At 46.5% G+C, this 18,400-nt stretch overlaps 1 protein-coding gene across 1 annotated transcript in view; it reads left to right on the top strand.

Annotated features, from left to right (window-relative positions):
- Window positions 1-467: 467 nt before the first annotated feature.
- The window catches only part of LOC146859963 (uncharacterized), a 219,363-nt gene continuing 201,430 nt past the window's right edge, over window positions 468-18,400 (top strand). Inside the window, exon 1 of the mRNA XM_085643715.1 lies at window positions 468-1,042. Within this exon, the coding sequence (XP_085499841.1) occupies window positions 803-1,042 (240 nt within the window). The 5' untranslated portion in view covers window positions 468-802. The remainder of the gene's footprint in view (window positions 1,043-18,400) is intronic.

Below are 18,400 nucleotides of genomic sequence, written 5' to 3'. Positions count from 1 at the left end.
CTAATGACCTATGACCTGAAACTGCTTTGGCATTACATGAAAGAAGAGCTATTGTCTCTTGTTAATCCTGCGCTCGGCCAGGTATTGTCCCAGATGCCTGTACAGGCCGTGGTGAAACCCTGCCGTGTCCTCAGGGCTGCAGACAAGTTCAAGCTCGCTCTCTTTTACCGTAATTAGGTAAAGTGCTAGGAAAGGTAGTAACCGAGATGTACAAACAGGACTCACTCATCAAACTCACACGTGGTTGTGGAAAGGTCACATACCACCACGTCCTACGGCGGCCCGCACAGCCACCTGTATTGTAACCAGGAAACAAGAGCCCGCCTACTGGGAACCTCATCCGTGGCAATCACCCTTGCAGGCGGCGAACACGGTGTTATACAAAACAAATGATATCCCTCCTAAGAAATAGAATTTAAATCCAGGTTGAGTGAGCGAGTGGTTGGTAGATCTCTCTCACACAGTTCACTGCACGGGTTTGCCGCGCCTAATGCAAGTCGGTTTCCCACACTTGCTCACACACTGTTTGAGATCCACATTTCAGTAAATCGGCGTCTTTTTGAAGTCTCAGTTCCGCATTACTAGAAAGTCATAACATAGGCCACACAAAAAAACCGCGTCGCTGTGCAAAGGTCCATCAGAGAGCGAAAAACCGGTTAGTGAGAGGCTGCCTAGTGACACTGTTTGTGCATACCTCCTCAGCCTCTAGCAAGCTGTGCATGGCAGTGCCTGTCGATTTAACAGCAAACACTTCCTGCTGGCAGCGGCCCCGTGCACGGGGCAACAGGCTCGGTGAAGGTCCATGAGGCGAGGGCAGAGAAGCTACAGCGTCGTCGAAAACATGCTAAAACAATCAGAAATGCGGAAACCCCTTCCCAGCCTCCCGATTCTGAAGATGGAGACGGCAAATATCAAGTGGGGCGCGAGGGAGTACTCGCTGAAGGAGTTCGTGCGAAACTTTGAAACCTCTTTTCCCGTCATCATTAAGGTCACAGAGGGTTACCTTGGGAAACAGGAGGTGGACAGCATCAGCAACAGCACGGTAAGTCATCCGTGTGTGTGGCCAGGACCAGAGACAGCTTTCGGGCAGGGCCACCGGTGCAGTCGCACTGGGCGCTGACCTGTGGAGGGGGCGCTGTGTTTAGCAATAACTTGTGATTGGACAGATGAGGGGCACTTTTGCACGATGGAAGTGAGAGGAGGTGGTCATGGTGTGTGGAGGCACCAAAAATGATTGTCACACTGGGCGCCACCAGCGTTAAAGCCGTCCCTCGCCAGGACACAAGCCCTAAAAGTTATAACTGGGGAACAAATTTGCATAAGCACTAGGTAGTGATAATCAGTCACAGGAAGTGATGCCGTAATAAATATGTGCGTGTTGTTAGTGATGCACGATTTGACATAATGTTGCTTTTGCAGAACTATGGGACATTGCTACAAAAGTAATTTAAAATGTATGCTAAATGTAAATCCATCCGTCCCGTGCTCTGTTTCAGTGTGAAATGCGTCCTCACATCAGTTTTTGACACATGGACCCATTTTTTCTCAAACAATTTGCATGGAAATCCCTTGTGTGCTTATTTATGAGAGCCCTGCGTCACTTTTGCACCACGTAAAGTAGTACATGCATGATGCAGGGCTCTCAACCCAATTTCTGAAGCCACGCAAAGCCACCCTGTGTGGCTTTGAGTGGCCTCCTAAATCTTGAGTAAGGGAACGCATAGCAAATCACTGCGTAGCCTTACTGTGCGCCCAGAAGGCGTTACATTGGCATTGTGGTGGGTTTTCCCACGCAACATTCATGGATTTTGACACTGCCACAGATCTACAAAATTATGTAAACCTGAGGAAGCGCCAAATCTGTACGCTTCCCAAGGTGAGGCATTACAAGGAGAAATCTCTCTATTTCTCCTCCTTTTTTCCTCTTTCTATATATGCTGTTTTCTGCAGCACACATAGAAAGAAGAAAGCATATCTGAGGATTGTTTCTGTGCAGGAAGGTGCCCTCTGCTGCACAAAAACAATCCTGTATGCAACGGAGGCACCCTTGCACCATGGTGTAAGCATGCCTACGTTGCCACAAAGCTACTGAAACTGCACAAGCACAGGAAGAAAGGACAGGAAAGCACTGTATTGCATAAACACGTTGCATTCCTGCCCTTCCGGTGCCTTGCTGCGCTGCCCTATGCCAAAATCCAATAAATGCGGGCCTTGGTATCGCAAACAATAGCTATTTGCATATTTGTTGTTCATGCAGTCCCTACACCCAGTATTATAATTTTCCAGCAAGGAGCAGTGTAAATGCTCTGCTTTTTTAAGTGACGGCGATCATGGCGTACTGCCTAGATACACTTTGTTCGATCTCGAAAGCATCTGCTTGAAGGCTTGAGAGGTAGGAAAAAATAAAAGGCATATGTGCAGATATATTAACACATATCGATTTGAAAAGAACGTTTTAGATTTCATTTTTAGTTTTTCTAAACCACGCATAGGTATATTCTATTGTTAAAAAGGGTAATTGAGCTTCCATATGGCTCAACGTGACATTTAAAAAAAAATGGGTAGCAGATCCTTGATAAATTTAACAAGCATAGCCAAAGCCAAGTAGCTCTAAGCTGGTCGGGCTCTACAAGATAGGTAGCTTTAATACATGGAACACTTGTTGGCATAGAATGCCACATCACAAGTGCAATCCAGAAATGTTGGTGCAGAATAAACCGGAAACGTGCAATATAAGTGTGTTAACAATATTTGTGGAAAAGGTCTAAAAATGTTGATGAAATATTACACCACCACAGATGCAATTTTGCACCACAATTTGGACCGACCAACTGGTTTAAAAGTTGATGTTGCACTGATCATTTCTTGTACTTTTCCAACAGTATAAAGAGTAGTGTGAAATAACGCTGGTACCAGTGCAATCTATGCAGTTCACAAATGTGGTGCAAAATTGCACTGCCACATGTTGCAATCTGTGTCATTGTGTCATCAATTCAACAAATTCAAAATGATTAAACACGGATGTGTTTATGGTAGACCAGGGTGTTGTGACAACGAGTCAGGCAGCACCAATACACTTGATTTTTTTGGTTTTATCACCGGCCGAGGTGCAAGAAACAGTGGAATCATTTACAGGGCCGGACTGGAAACTGAAACTGGTACTGGCAAACGGCTCGGCAGCCCCCCCTGTGGGGCTGAGGGGGAGCGGCCGAGCTGTTTGCAAGCAGGGCTGGACTGGGAACCAAAATCGGCTCTGGCAAAGAGCTCGGCCGCCCCCCCCCCGGGGGGTGTGGGGTGCGGCAGAGCAGTTTGTCAGGGTCGGTTTTGGCCGATTTCATTACAGCGGCCGATATTGCAGCTATGCTGCAAAAATGGCCCTGTAACAAAATCGGCCTGCCAGGGGGCCAAAATCGGCCCCAGCCCTGGCGGCACACTGGGGAGATGCCCAGTGCCTAATGCAGCCAGTCCGGCCCTGTTTGCAAGGGTCTGTTCCGACCAATTTTATTACCGGGGGTGGATATTGCAGGCCCCTGGTAACAAAAACAGCCCCCCACGGGCCCATAACCGGCCCCCACCCTAGCGGCCCACCGGTGAAACGCCCGGTGCCCACTACGGCCAGTCCGGCCCTGATCATTTAGATCTAACAATTTTAAAGTAGCAGAAGCATCTCAAATCAAAGGTGTTGTACAAAGAATAATATTCTAACTAGGGATCAGTTAAGACCAGATTACATAGAGCAGGGCATGAACACAGAGGTGCCAATTACGATCCGGTAAAAAAAATTCCCGTACGACTCGCATCCGGTCTTTTTACCGTACGAATCGTACAAGTGCCGTACAAACTGGCAATCATGATTCGCATGGTAAAAAGCCCACACGAGTCGCATTGGGAATAATTCCCCACACGTCCTCGGGTCGGAAAAAGTGTCCGACACGTCCTCGGACGATTTACCGTACAAACGTGAAAAGCGAAGTCCGACCGGGGAATCACAATCCGTCCCGGGCGTCCGATTGTACAACCGTATGGTTAAAAGACCGTCCGCACCGAACTCCAATAGCAACCATGGAGACGTCCAAACAGGTGCCCGGTACGCGCCGTACCCCCCCAGCCCCTGCATGTACGCGCCGTACCCCCCCACAGCCCCCGCATGTACGCGCCGTACCCCCCCAGCTCCCGCATGTACGCGCCGTACCCCCCCAGCCCCCGCATGTATGCGCCGTACCCCCCCCAGCCCCCGCATGTACGTGCCGTACCCCCACCCCAGCCCCCGCATGTACGCGCCGTACCCCCCCAGCCCCCGCATGTACCGAACTCCAATAGCAACCATAGAGACGTCCAAACAGGTGCCCGGTACGCGCCGTACCCCCCCAGCCCCCGCATGTACGTGCCGTACCCCCCCCAGCCCCCGCATGTACGCGCCGTACCCCCACGTGTATGTACACCCGAGTACGTGTCGAACCCCCCGTGTATGTACACCCGAGTATGTGTCGAACCACCCGTGTATGTACACCCGAGTACGTGTCGAACCCCGCCGTGTATGTACACCCGAGTACGTGTCGAACCCCCCCGTGTATGTACACCCGAGTACGTGTCGAACCCCCCGTGTATGTACACCCGTGTACGTTCGAGTCGTACCCCCACGCGTGTATGTACGGTGCGTACCCCCGTCCGACCGGGGAATCACAATCCGTCCCGGGCGTCCGATTGTACAACCGTATGGTTAAAAGACCGTCCGCACCGAACTCCAATAGCAACCATGGAGACGTCCAAACAGGTGCCCGGTACGCGCCGTACCCCCCCCAGCCCCCGCATGTACGCGCCGTACCCCCCCACAGCCCCCGCATGTACGCGCCGTACCCCCCCAGCTCCCGCATGTACGCGCCGTACCCCCCCCATCCCCGCATGTATGCGCCGTACCCCCCCCCCCGCCCCCGCATGTACCGAACTCCAATAGCAACCATGGAGACGTCCAAACAGGTGCCCGGTACCCGCCGTACCCCCCCCAGCCCCCGCATGTACGCGCCGTACCCCCCCAGCCCCTGCATGTACGCGCCATACCCCCACGTGTATGTACACCCGAGTACGTGTCGAACCCCCCCGTGTATGTACACCCGAGTACGTGTCGAACCACCTGTGTATGTACACCCGAGTACGTGTCGCTACGCGCTGGGGGTACGCACCGTACATACACGGGTGGGGGTACGACTCGAACGTACACGGGTGTACATACACGGGGGGGTTCGACACGTACTCGGGTGTACATACACGGGGGGTTCGACACGTACTCGGGTGTACATACACGGGGGGGTTCGACACGTACTCGGGTGTACATACACGGGGGTACGGCGCGTACATGTGGGGGCTGGGGGGGTACGGCGCGTACATGCGGGGGCTGGGGGGGGTACGGCACGTACATGCGGGGGCTGGGGGGGGTACGGCGCGTACATGCGGGGGCTGGGGGGGGTACAGCACGTACATGCGGGGGCTGGGGGGGTACAGCGCGTACATGCGGGGGCTTGGGGGGGTACAGCGTGTACATGCGGGGGCTGGGGGGGGTACGGCGCTTACTGGGCCACCTACTCTGGTCGTTTCGCGCCGTACTTCGCATTTCCGGCACTTTTTGGGTGCCGTAAAAATATTGCCGTCCGGACTGCTGTCGGTTCGAATCGTACTTCCTGGGTCGTGAAACGCTGCCTGGAAGTGTCCCGACGTCACGTCGCAGCATTCCCGGATCACATTCGTATGCATATTTTCGTCGGTCGGTGTTTTTTACGATTCGTACGGAAATGGTGTTTCCGTGCGAATTGTAATTCCATGTTTGTAATGCTTTACAACCGGGTACGAGTCGGACGGTGAATACGCTCCGACCGACGGTTCGTACCCGGTTTTTCCCGGATCGTAATCGGCACCAGAATGTTGAGCTGATGCCATGACCTGAACCCAGTTTCACTATTTCTTAAATTGGCAGCTCTCACCACTAGGCCACACCCCCTCTCTTTAAAAAAACAAAAAGAGTTCTCACATGTTGTCCCCACTTTCAATTTTTCAGCAAAGCTAAAGCTAATGCTACCAAGGAAAATGGCCACCCCATACCCTTTTATTTGAGAAAGACAGTCATAATTGTGAGCCAGTGGGTCACTCAGACTGCTGCAACTGCTTCACTAATGATAGCTACTTGCGAAGTAGCCTGTTTTCTATGCCGTTTGTTAAAAACACAGATTGCCATGTTGTTCCATCACCCTCGCTGCTATCTCCTGGACTCAAAAACTAAGGTGTCTTCTCTGCTTCAATTTTCCCCTCCCATGGGCCATTGCTTTGAGACCCAAAGCAACACTGGACAGCAAGTATGCACTGGCCCCTCATGCAAGCAAGGAAGGAAGGATAGTAAAACAGCCATAATTGGGATTTAGTCACGGTCACTGGAATTATGCATTTTTGCGGCCACAGTTTTTTCTTCATAATTAGGGATTTGGCGTATTTGACACATAATTCATAATCTGCGGTATAATCTAGATTTTGACCCCAAAAAGTTGTTTCGAGCTCAAACAGATTAAACGTTACTAAAAACACACCCACGCAGTAAATGACCCTTCGCAAAGGTTGATTGGTCACCTTTTTGTTGCTTATAGCTGTGTTTTGGCGTTAAACTAGTACTAATGAGGTGAATTCTATGCCTAAACACTGTTAAAAAACGTAAAAACGAAAAAATAATGAATTTATACTTGAAATAAATGTGCTGCATTAAGCCTCATAACTTGCCTTTTCCTGCTGAATAATTTAGCCCTCAGCTGCCGCATAATTCTAGTGGCCCTGGGTTTATCTGGACACTCATACTGCTCGACCCTGTTCAATTGGTTAGGTACCAAAATAAAGGCTGCCTAGGAGGTTGTATATGTGTGCCTTAGCTGATGGAGTCACTTGGGGTGTGAAAGATTTATTCTTCTTGAGAGGTAATGTAATTGTGTTACCAGTGGAGTTCTGGACACTTGCAAAAATGCTTCTATATATAGTCTAATTACTTATTAATAAAAGATATAGGTATAAATAACAATTTAAATCTGCACAGTGCTTTTTGTCAAAGACTGGGAACTCGTAGCACTATAAATACACAAGTCAATACCCCCCACTGTACCAACCAGGATTCAATTCTGTGAATCTTTGCTCAGGCACAGACACCTGCACTGATCGCATTAGATTACTGTGGTTTAATAATGTAAAAAAGTATATTTTCCACTGATAATGTTAACCTGCATTTATTTTTCATTTAAGATGTGTGATTGTTTTTTAATATGAGGTTTCCTGATGGTGAAGAAAAGAGTTACTGAATATTTTCTTCTTTTTAGCACATCTTTGACTCCACTATCCCACTCACTGACTGTGCTCTCAGAATATTCAGGATTTCACACTTTCACCCTTGTTATGCTTTTCAATCTCTACAAATAAATGAAGATAGCGTGGAAATGTCCCAAACAAACAAGGTCTGTTTTCAGACTGCTGTGCAATGGGAGAGAGGGTATACGTAATGTGACTCTATGGTGGACATAACAGCAGCCCCTCCTAAACCCCATACAAGATAACCCCAGAAGTATGGAGGAAAGCCAACCAAAAAATAGATGGAGGAAAGAGGCTAACTTTGGAAACCCCTTTATGGGACTCAAGGCTCCTGGAAGATCTTGGTCACCTTGATTGCCATAGACAGTGGAACCTCTTAGGCATTTCAAACTTAGGAGATATATGGGCAAATGATGGCATGGTCTCCTATGCCACACTCCAGGGGAAATACGACCTAGCATAAAATCAGTGATTCAGGTACCTGCAGGTGCGACATGAGGGTTATAAGGACCTACTCGAAGAGACCCTACTAGAATTCTGGATCCTAGCATCCCCTCTATGAACAAGTTAGTCATACACTTTTATCACATGGGGTACCCCATCACAGCTCTACGAGACTGATGCCATTAGGGATCTGGGGGAAAAAATCATTATCAAAATATATTCTTTTATGACGTAACACTGCTTTAATCGTAGCAAGAAGGGAAATAATCCAACTCTGGGGGGGTCCCGAACCCGCCCACAGTGACAAGTTGGGCCAGAAACATGGACGGGTGTCAGCAGACAGAAGAGACAATCTATAGGGTGAGGGGATGCTAGAGGAATTCAATAAGATATGGGATGTGAGGAATGACTGCAGAACCAGTGCTGCGTGAACTATATCAGGGATGAGGACCTGAGGAGTCACCAGGGAGATCCGGCAACTCGGGCCTGCTTTGAGAGGAAATGGGATGGAAGTCGGGAATGGAGGGCACAGGTGTCGAATTGTTGTGTCATGCCTTGCACATTATGCCACAACTGGGAGACCAGGTTAACAAATTCCATAAAATGTTGTATAAAAAATAAGAGAGGTGTTCTGAAGGTCCAATATGTATACCTGGTGCATCTAGCATCGCGAGTTCGCGCTCAATGCGGGACAATGTGTTTTGAAGATCTTTAAGCACCCCGGCGTGTTTGGCGATACAAGTGCCCCTTATAACAGCTTTAAACCCCTCCCAGAGGACTGCCCAGGAGTCTACTGATCCTTTGTAATGGCACAGTACTCTTCAATCGCCTCGCAAATCTCCGCCATGAACATTTTATCGTGAAGCGCACAGCTGGGGAAGTGCCACTGATGTTCAAAGCCCTCAGGGCGGGGGACCTTCAAGTGCAGCAGGACCAGGGAATGATCGGAGTATGTCCTAGGGAGCACCCTGAATTATGTGCACCAACCAGAAACCTCGGGGGAAAGCAGCCAGAAATCGATCCGTGTCCAAGTATTGTGTTGGCCTGAATAATGTGTGTAGTCTGTAGTGTTGGGGTTACGAGAGCGCCAGATATCTAGGAGTGTAAACTGTTCGCAAAGCTCTGAAAGGACACGACGAGCTTGAGGTTTTGTGTCAGGAGATGTGGGTGTGCTATCTAGTTCAGGAGATAGTAGCAAATTGAAGTCCCTGCCTATTAACAAAATCTGTGGCTCCAACCTCTCAAGCTGAGTGTGTAGGGAGTGAAAGAAATCTGGGGAATCAGAGTTTGGGGCATATACACACACCAAGGTAATTCTGGAGCCCATCAGGGACCCTGTGACGATTAAATACATGCCCTCGTCGTCCCGGATAAGGGAACCGAAATTAGAGAGGACCCGCTTGTGTATCAAAATGGCCGTCCCCCTTGTGTACTTGCTGAAATTGGCAAAGTATCTGTGCGCTCCCCAGCTTGCACCGAAGCGTGCTGTGTCAGTTTTGGGAATAGGCGATATCAACATTATGTCATAATAAATAGTGTATCACCTATCTTTGTTTACGAGTGTCATTGAGTCCTCGTACATTCCAGGATACCAGGGAAAGGTCTCAGGGGCCTATTATCTTACTAAACCTGGCCATCTGATAGGAGCAACAGACGCGTCATAAGGAGCGATCGGCAATAAAACGGAATCTGCAACAGTGAACGTCGCATCATAACCAATAAACAGTTTGTGCAATCCTGATCCCCCCCCACCACCACCGAGCCATACCTCATTAAGTTGTCAGAGCACTGCCCCCACACCATGCTCTGAAGCATCTATCTTCACCACAAATTCCTTTGAGAAGTTGGGCGTCTTGAGCAGATGGCAGATTTCAGGGCATTTAAAGTTTTCTGACATCAGTCCAGTTCACCTTCCTCGGCTGCTTCCTGGAGTCAGCTCAGTCAAGGGGGCAACAATGGTGCCATACCCCTTGACAAATCTTCTGTAATATCCGGTGAGCCCGAAAAAGGTTATCACCTCTGTTTGGGTCTTGGAGGGTTCCCAAGCCAGAATGGTGTCAATCTTAGGCTGTAGGGGTGCCACCTGGTTGCTTCCTACATGGTTTCCTAAGTACACCACTGATCCCTGCCGAATCTGGCACTTGCTGGCCTTGATCGTGAGGCCTGCCCTCTGCAGGGCCTACAACATTTCCCAGAGGTGGTGCAGATGCTCCTCCTAAGTGGCACTGAACATTGCGATGCCATTCAGGTAGGCAGCACTGAAATCCTCCAGTCCAGCCAACACCTGGTTGACCAACCTCTAAAAGGTGGCAGGAGCATTCTTCAACCCAAAGGGCATCACCTAGAATTGATAGTGCCCCTCTGGGGTTGAAAATGCAGACCTCTCCTTGACCCCATCAGTTAAGTCAAACGTACTGAGGTACTGGGTAGCTCCCAACTGATCTATGAGCTCATCAGCTCTGGGGATGGGTTATCCATCAGTCCTGGTGATGGAATTGAGCCATCGATAATCTACACAGAACTGGAGTTCTGGCATGACACCGGGTGTGGCAGCCCTAGGGACCAAGACCACTTGGCTGGCCCAAGGGCTGTTGGAGGGCTCAATCACCCCTAGCGCTAATATCTTGGAGAACTCCTCCTTAATGCAAGCTTTGACCCTGTCAGTCACCCTGTAAACTGTGTGCTTCACAGGAGGACTGTCCTCAGTGTCTACATCATGGACACACCACTGAGTGACACCAGGGGTCAGGGAGAACAGAGCAGCAAACTGTCCCAACAGTTGGCAGCAGTCACTCTGCTATTCAGGAGTCAGGGCGGGGGAGAGGGTTACATCGTCCACTGACCCATCATGTTCCTTAGCTGACAGGAGGTCAGGAAGAGGCTCAGTCTCCTCCTCCATTCCAGCATCCGTTGCTAGGAGCATGCCTACTTCGGACCTCTCCAAGTGGAGCTTAAGGAAGTTCACATGCAAGACCCGCAAAGGGTTCCTGGGAGACTGCAAGTCCACCAGAAATTTACTCTTGTGCTCCACCACCTCGAATGGCCCAGTCCACTTTTCCTGGAGTGCACAAGGCTCCACTGGGCCATGACCTACACTTTCTGGCCAGGCTGAAAGTCGATCAGAGTGGCATTCTGATCATACCACTGTTTCATCTCTTCTTGGCTGGCTTTCAGATTTGCCTGAGCGAGTTGTCTGAAGCCCTTAGTCTGGTTCCTGAAGGCCAGCATGTACCTATATACATCCTGCGGAGGTTCACTGGGATCTTTCTCCCAGCCTTCTTTGACCAGACTCAGAGGTCCTCTTAAAGGATGCCCATACAGGAGATCAAAGAGACTGAACCCTAAGGACTTCTGTGGTACCTTGCTGTAAGCAAACAACAGGCATGGTAAGAGGACATCCCACTTACGACACATGGGTTCACAAAGACCCATAATAATGCCCTTCAGGGTCTGGTTCAATCTCTCCACCAGCCCATTACCTTGGGGGTGGTAAGGAGTGGTGAACGTATAGGTAACACCGCACCCCTGCAGCAGAGACTTCATATACATGGATATGAAGTTGGTACCCCTGTCAAACACCACCTCTCTGGGGAATCCCACACGGGAGAAGATCCCCATCAATGCCTGACCCACCATGGGCCCTCACAGTGAGTAGACAGATGGCCTCAGGGTACCGGGTGGCATGGTCAACTAAGACCAGGATGAACCTGTTTTGGGATCCAGAGGCCCTACAATGTCAATACCCACCCTCACAAAAGGTGTTGACTACAGGGAAAGGTTGGAGAGAAGCCTTGCACTTCCTCCCACTCTTACCACCTGCCTGGCAAGTCTGGCAAGACCTACAATGTGTGTCAGAGATCTAGCACATTTGGGGCCAGTAAAATGGCGTGACAAAGTTTCAAAGATTTTGTCTTGCCCTAAATGCCCTGCCAATGGTACATCATGAGCCAGACCCAGTAGGAAGGCTCTGAAGCGCTGGGGTACCACCAGCACACAGGCTAACCCAGGCTCAGCAACCTTAGGCTTACTATACAGGAGGCCATTCTCCCAGTAAATCCAATGTGATCCAGACTGATCACCTGCTGCCTGGTTTGCAGCCTGCTGCTGCGAACCAACAAAAAAAGGGCATTCCTGCTGCTTCTTGCAGAATTCCTCCCTGGAGGGCCCCCTTTCCTGTTGCCAATGGGTCAGCTCAGGCAGGTCCCCCAGTTCCGCCACTTGCTCTCCTGTAAGCTCCAAGGCATCCCTTCAAGGTTTGCCTCCTCCTGGATCATGGGAACTTTGGGGACCGGTTTCTGGCGCCCCCTGCCTCTTCTCTTTCTGGAAGGCACCTGGGACATTCTGTCAGGCTCCAGGTCCTCTGGATTGCCCTTATCGGCTGTCAGAGACCGAATGGTCTCACACGCCCACTCAGGCAGACCCAACATCTCCAAATGAGACTTACGCTCCACCTCCACAGTGCACTGTACTAGGGATTGACTAGTAGATCAAATATGCTAATCATGGAATCACAGATCCATAAACACAATTTACAGGGAGCACTTGCACTTTGGCACTGAACAGCAGTAACAAAGTGCTCAAAGCATCTAGACCAGCAAAAATGAAGCCCAACACACAGCAAAATAACAGGAGACAAAGGCAAAAATACAGCGGGGACCCACACCAATGATGCCAGGTCTAACAATGATGAATTTAGAACTTTGATCAATCTTGTATTCATGAAAGAAAAGAATTTCCTTTTTTGGTGACAAGCCAACAAAAAAGTGTACAAACCAGTCAGACCACTCAGCAGCACATCAGTGTATTTATATTATGTTATTTGGAGTTGAGTACAACACCTAGCTGTCTATTATAGTATTGTCGATCAGGTTAATGAAATGACCTGCTATGTTTTAAATATAGAATATCGGCACGTATTTATTGCCTACTCGGGCTTGACTCTGGTGCACAAAAATAGGTATGAAAATGAAATAGATTTGTTTTTGTTTTGTTTAAAGATACAATAATTTAACATTTTCCCAATGATTGATGTTTTCAAGAATTACTTAATTTATGAAAAAAAAGCGAAGTTCTAAGAAACGGTTTCCAAAAGTGAATTTGATTTAAATGCCTAATTATCCTATTGTGTATAAATAACATATTTGGTATTTTAATAAGAGTTAACATACTGAGTACAGATGGAGATCACTTCGCTTTTATTGGGAGTGAATACAGAGCAAAAGAGGGTACAGAGAACAGTTACAAATAAAAAAGGAAACAATTAAGTATATCAATACATTAACAATTTAATAAAAGCCTGGTTTCACTATCTGATTGAACCAATTTATAACATGTAGGTCTAGTATGGCCAGATGTTCAGGATAGACAGAACACAACTGGTGGATGGGACCACTTGTACTTAGTCTAACTCATTTCATTCAATTTCCTTTTGCTTATCTGTAGCATTAAGGACTTGAGCCAGTCAGGTGCAAATCAGTAAGGTTGTGTCTCATATTGGACTTTCCAAACTAATCTGCTGAACTATGTAATCTCTGTACAGGAAAAGAAACAACCACAGGAATGTTGCGGCCTTCTTTAGCCTCATTGGTGATATGCCGCTTAAGACATCTGGCGTAGCATCCAGAGTAACTACAAGTCGATCAGGTTTCAGTTGTTTCCAACTAGAACGGATACTTACAGCTGACAATCTTGTCTAGTTGTCAGAGATCTTGCCGCCTGGCAATAGATTAATCCACCATCGAAAAATGACAATGGATTGCAAGCAACACGAGCTGTATGTGTAAAGCAAAAGGGTGTTAACGTGCTACACATTCACTGATTGAATACTCCAGCATTTCCCTCTGCCATAGTGTGTCATCTCATCATCAGCCATTCTGAGAAAATTGTGTGAGTGTTCGACATTCGATCCCATGGACACATTATGCATTGTTCTGCTAATGAGCCTGTAGTTCTCCCAACACCCCTTAAGCCTGAATTAGCCCCTTCTTGACTTACCTGCCCCGTCTGTTTGTAGGTCAGGGTTACGTAATGTAAACAATTAGGATATAGTACATTATACAGAGACATACAGAAAGGGGTTTTGGCTAGCCTCTTGAGCCATCGGCCAGTTCCAGTGCCATAAATATATCAGCTCACACAACAGCATACATGTAATATGGAAATACGCAAGCGTACATCTGCTATTGGCTAGTGTCATTATCATACCCTCCTCACAGTATAGTCATTTAGTTAGTGCAGTATCATTGAGAGATGGCATTCTGCTTGCTTACTGTTTGCATACTGACCAAAAGGGGTCAGCTTCCGCAGGCAGCAACAAGCAAACGTGTCTATCGCCCGTGTAACTCGGAAGACAGCTTGCAGCACAGGTGAGCATAAGCAATAAAATTGTGACAAATACAAAATCATTTAATTGCAAATGAGGCTGCCCGCGGCCACGCAGGGGACCCCCATAGGAGGGCGGCCACATTAGTGCCACATGAAGGCACATAACCAACTGGTCCAGTGTTTGGACCCTCTTGGAGTCAGGCGCGTTCTGTGTCATTTCCAGTGTGCCAGTGGGGAGGGGGGGGGGGGGGGTGGCAGGTATATCTACCTCCCCGACCCATCTGGTGATCCTTTTGGGCCGAGACATCACGCCGTCTGGTCGGGCTCATCCGTTTTTGCGTTGCAGGAGTGGCGGTGAGTTGGCCCATGCCAAGGAAGGTCTTTTCCCCTGGATCTCACCCCTAAGAAGCCGTTTTCCCTTGGGGTCACCCCTCCTCATACAGCAAGCGCCCTCCCTCCCGGGCCATATTCCGGCTGCCCACCCGAGGTCCACGGGGACCGAGTGGGCTGGGCGGTGCCAGGGCCGGGAGGTGGGCATCTATTCCCAGGTACGCGCTTGAGAGAGGGGAGGGGTGGGACAATCTCGTTTGGCCTGTTTGGCTAGGTTCCTCCCTCTGTGGGCATACCGGGCATCTACAATGTCAGGAGGCTTTACCGTGTGCTCATTACTGCACTGACTCCTCCCAGGAAGTTATCTCCTGGTTTGAACAGCCCCTGCTGGGCGGTTTCTGGAGACAAGACCTCCAGAAACAAATATAACTATTGAACAAATACCCAATGTAGTTACCTTATACGAACTGATGTGTGATCTAGGAGAGAACCAAATAACCAGGAGCCAAGTTCTCGATAAATTGGAAATTGACACTTGTGGACATCCCAACACCAGCTTGAAAGGCAAATCAAAATTCTGTCCAAGCTTACCTCCAGGCAACAGAATTGACACATACCATGATCTGATGATCTCAGATTTAGAGAAACTAAACAACATTAAGCCAAACAATAAAGAGAATTTAACAAAAGGTGAGAGGAAGGCCTTAAAAGAACTAATGTACACTGACTCAATTACAATAAAACCAGCCGACAAGGGGGGCAATATTGTACTCATGGAAAAAACCCAATGCATCAAAGAGGCAAAAAGACAGTTAAATGAAGAAAGTAAATACATAAAACTAACCGGAAATCCTGTCAATGACCTAACAATTAGCTACCAGCAAAAAATAAAAAATTGGAGGGAAAAATGTATTATCAATGATGAAGGAGCCGGCTATCTAATGTATGAGAATCCAATCATTCTCACAATTTATTTATTTCCCCAAATTCACAAAACCTTGGAAACCTGCCTTGTAGACCGATCATCTCAAGCTGTGGATCACTATATGAGAATCTATCAATATACATCGACAGTATTTTGGCTCCCAAGGTTACAACTCTCAATTCTGACATAAAAGACACAAGTGACTTCCTCAAACATCTGACCAACATCACTTGGCACAATGGTCTGTTGCTAGTTACAATTGATGTAATTTCCTTCTATACATCCATAAGTCACGAAGTGGGATTGAATGCAATTAAATATTTTTTAGCACAACAGAATATCCAATATCTGGAACAATCAGAAGCCATACTGGAGATAACGGAGTTATGCTTACGTAATAATATCTTCTTGTTTGACAAACAAATGTATCTACAAGCTTGCGGAACCGCCATGGGGGTTTCCTTTTCCCTGAGCTATGCGAACCTCACCATGGGATGGTGGAAGAGGATGATAGCTTGTGGAGAGGGCAATGAACAATACATGGATAAGATCCACCTATGGCCGAGGTTTATAGACTACCTGTTTAAAATCTGGAATGGCACAAACATTGGATTCCAGGAATACTTTTCCCCACTAAATCACAATGATGTGGGTTTATGGTTCACTTGTAATACTCGCGGCAAGGAAGTACAATCTCTGGACCTCTCGGTCTACATCGAGGATGACCAGATAAAAACAACTACATACAGGAAACCAACTGCCACAAACAGCATCCTACATGGTACCAGTTTTCATCCTCGTGCCTTATTGAAAAGTATTCCATATGGTGAATTTTTAAGGACGCGAAGAAATTGTACTGATGATAATGTCTTCAAAGAAAAAACTAAGGAAACATCTGAAAAATTCAAAGAAAGAGGATATCGAAAAATTGACATTGAAAACGGTAGAAAAAGAACTGAAAATCTAACACAACTTGAAACACTGATAAACAAACAAAATCAAAAGAAGAGTGATGACAAAAACAAGAAAATAGTATTCATAATGTAATACAACAAAGAGCACAATGTGATAAGAAAAACCATTAACAAATATTGGAGCATAATAAGAAAAGACCCAGATATTGGAACAAACTTAAGTGAAAATGTAGATATCTCATTCAGAAATACTCCATCTCTGAAAGACAAACTAACGAGAAGCCATTTCACATTTCACAAGAGCACAGAAAGAAACATGGATTTTAAATCGCCAAAAAGGATTCACGAGATGTGACAAATGCAAAGCTTGCCAAATTGGCAAAAACATGAAACAACTGATGGACTTCCGAAAGAAACCATTCATAATAACACACAGAATCACGTGTGAAACAACCTATGTAGTGTACATGATTACATGCGACGGTAGAAAACAGTACATCGGAAGTACCATCTGTCCCCTGAGGAAAAGAATACTGGAACACATCAGGACAGTATCCAATGGCAACACCAACTATGCCATGACCAAACATTTTGAAATCCATGAGAATTACACTTGGAAGAATATGAGGTACTGTGGAATAGCACACATCCCCATCCATGAGAGAAGAGGAGACAGAACATTACAATTGAGAAGACTGGAATCCAAATTGATTTTCAAATTCAGAACCAAACAACCTCTTGACCTCAAAGCTGAAGAAGAGCTACATGTACACTTGTAAGAACTGAGAAAAGAATGAATCAGGAAAATACAAAACCAAACGTCTCTCTGAGAACAGGAACCAAAAACAAAAACATATACATAGAAACAGGATAAGCTTGGGTATTGACAATGCCACAAAGGCGGAAGGAGTTTAGTCAGAGAAGGAGACTCAGCCACTCAGGGGAAACTTATCTCTAGAATCTGAATACTATTGACACTGTGGAATACAACATCATTAAACTGTTCAATGTTGGGCCAATTATTAACCAAGAAATCAATGAACTACAAATAAATCACTTAGTCACTTAGACTCCACAGACAGTATAATAAACAGATCCTGAACAATCCAATGAAACCCATATATAACTAAACAAAGGGAAAACAACTAAACTGCAATTGAGCACAAAAATGGAAAGCAACCATTGTAAATAATTGTATATTATTGTATGCATTGTAACTACATATCCCATAATGCCTCATAATGGGCAAATGTGGAGAACTGTATACATTGAAATGGTGAAATACGTTGGTGGTAGTGGTGGTGAATAAAACCCTGAAACTAATATCTTTGGAGTGGGACATCCATTTGTTCTACTAATTCATTGTTGGGCTGGATTCCGCCCGCTCTATGTCTGCACCAGATGGGAGAGAGCGCTGTCATTAGGAACCAAATAGTTAAAGAATATATATATATATATATATATATATATATATATATATATATATATATATATATATATATATATATATATATATATATATATATATATATATATATATATATCTTCAAGATTCACCAATTGCTTTTCACCTCACGCAGCAAGGCAACCACGGCACCATGAAGAAATCCAGGTCGGGGCAGTAATATGTCTCTTTGATATTTATTTATTTACCATTCGTGCGGAGATAAGGACGGTCTACGCGTTTCGGCGCTATGCCTTCAACTGGACCATAAAGTCCGGCTGTCTAGATCGCAATTTTTAAAGTGGCTCATTACGATCCCTTGTTAGTTTCTACCCATGTGCATATTTCTAGACTGTTAACCCACTGTTCCTTCTCAATGGCTTTATGTTGCCGCCATTTTTACCTTTTATTAGGTGTAAAGTACAATAATGTATGTAGTACATACTATAGTAGCACAATACAAGTGCATTTTTCGCAAAATAAAGTGCCAGTGCAGAACATTATTCTCAATTGTAGATAACGTGAGGAACATTTAATTTTCCATGTTTTCACTTTTCCTTACATGTAAAGTACATTTATAGTCTCTTTCTTTGTAATATTACAAATGCATCATCAAATAAAGTTCAATTATGTTGTTTACAGAATAAAGTGCCGGTGCAGAAAGAATGTTTTCAAAGAGAAATGACG

The sequence above is a fragment of the Triturus cristatus genome, chromosome 3_1, assembly GCF_964204655.1.
Source record: "Triturus cristatus chromosome 3_1, aTriCri1.1, whole genome shotgun sequence".
NCBI classification, from domain to species: Eukaryota; Metazoa; Chordata; class Amphibia; order Caudata; family Salamandridae; genus Triturus; species Triturus cristatus.
Note: the sequence above shows the minus strand (reverse complement) of the source record. Positions and strands in the feature narration are given on the sequence as shown.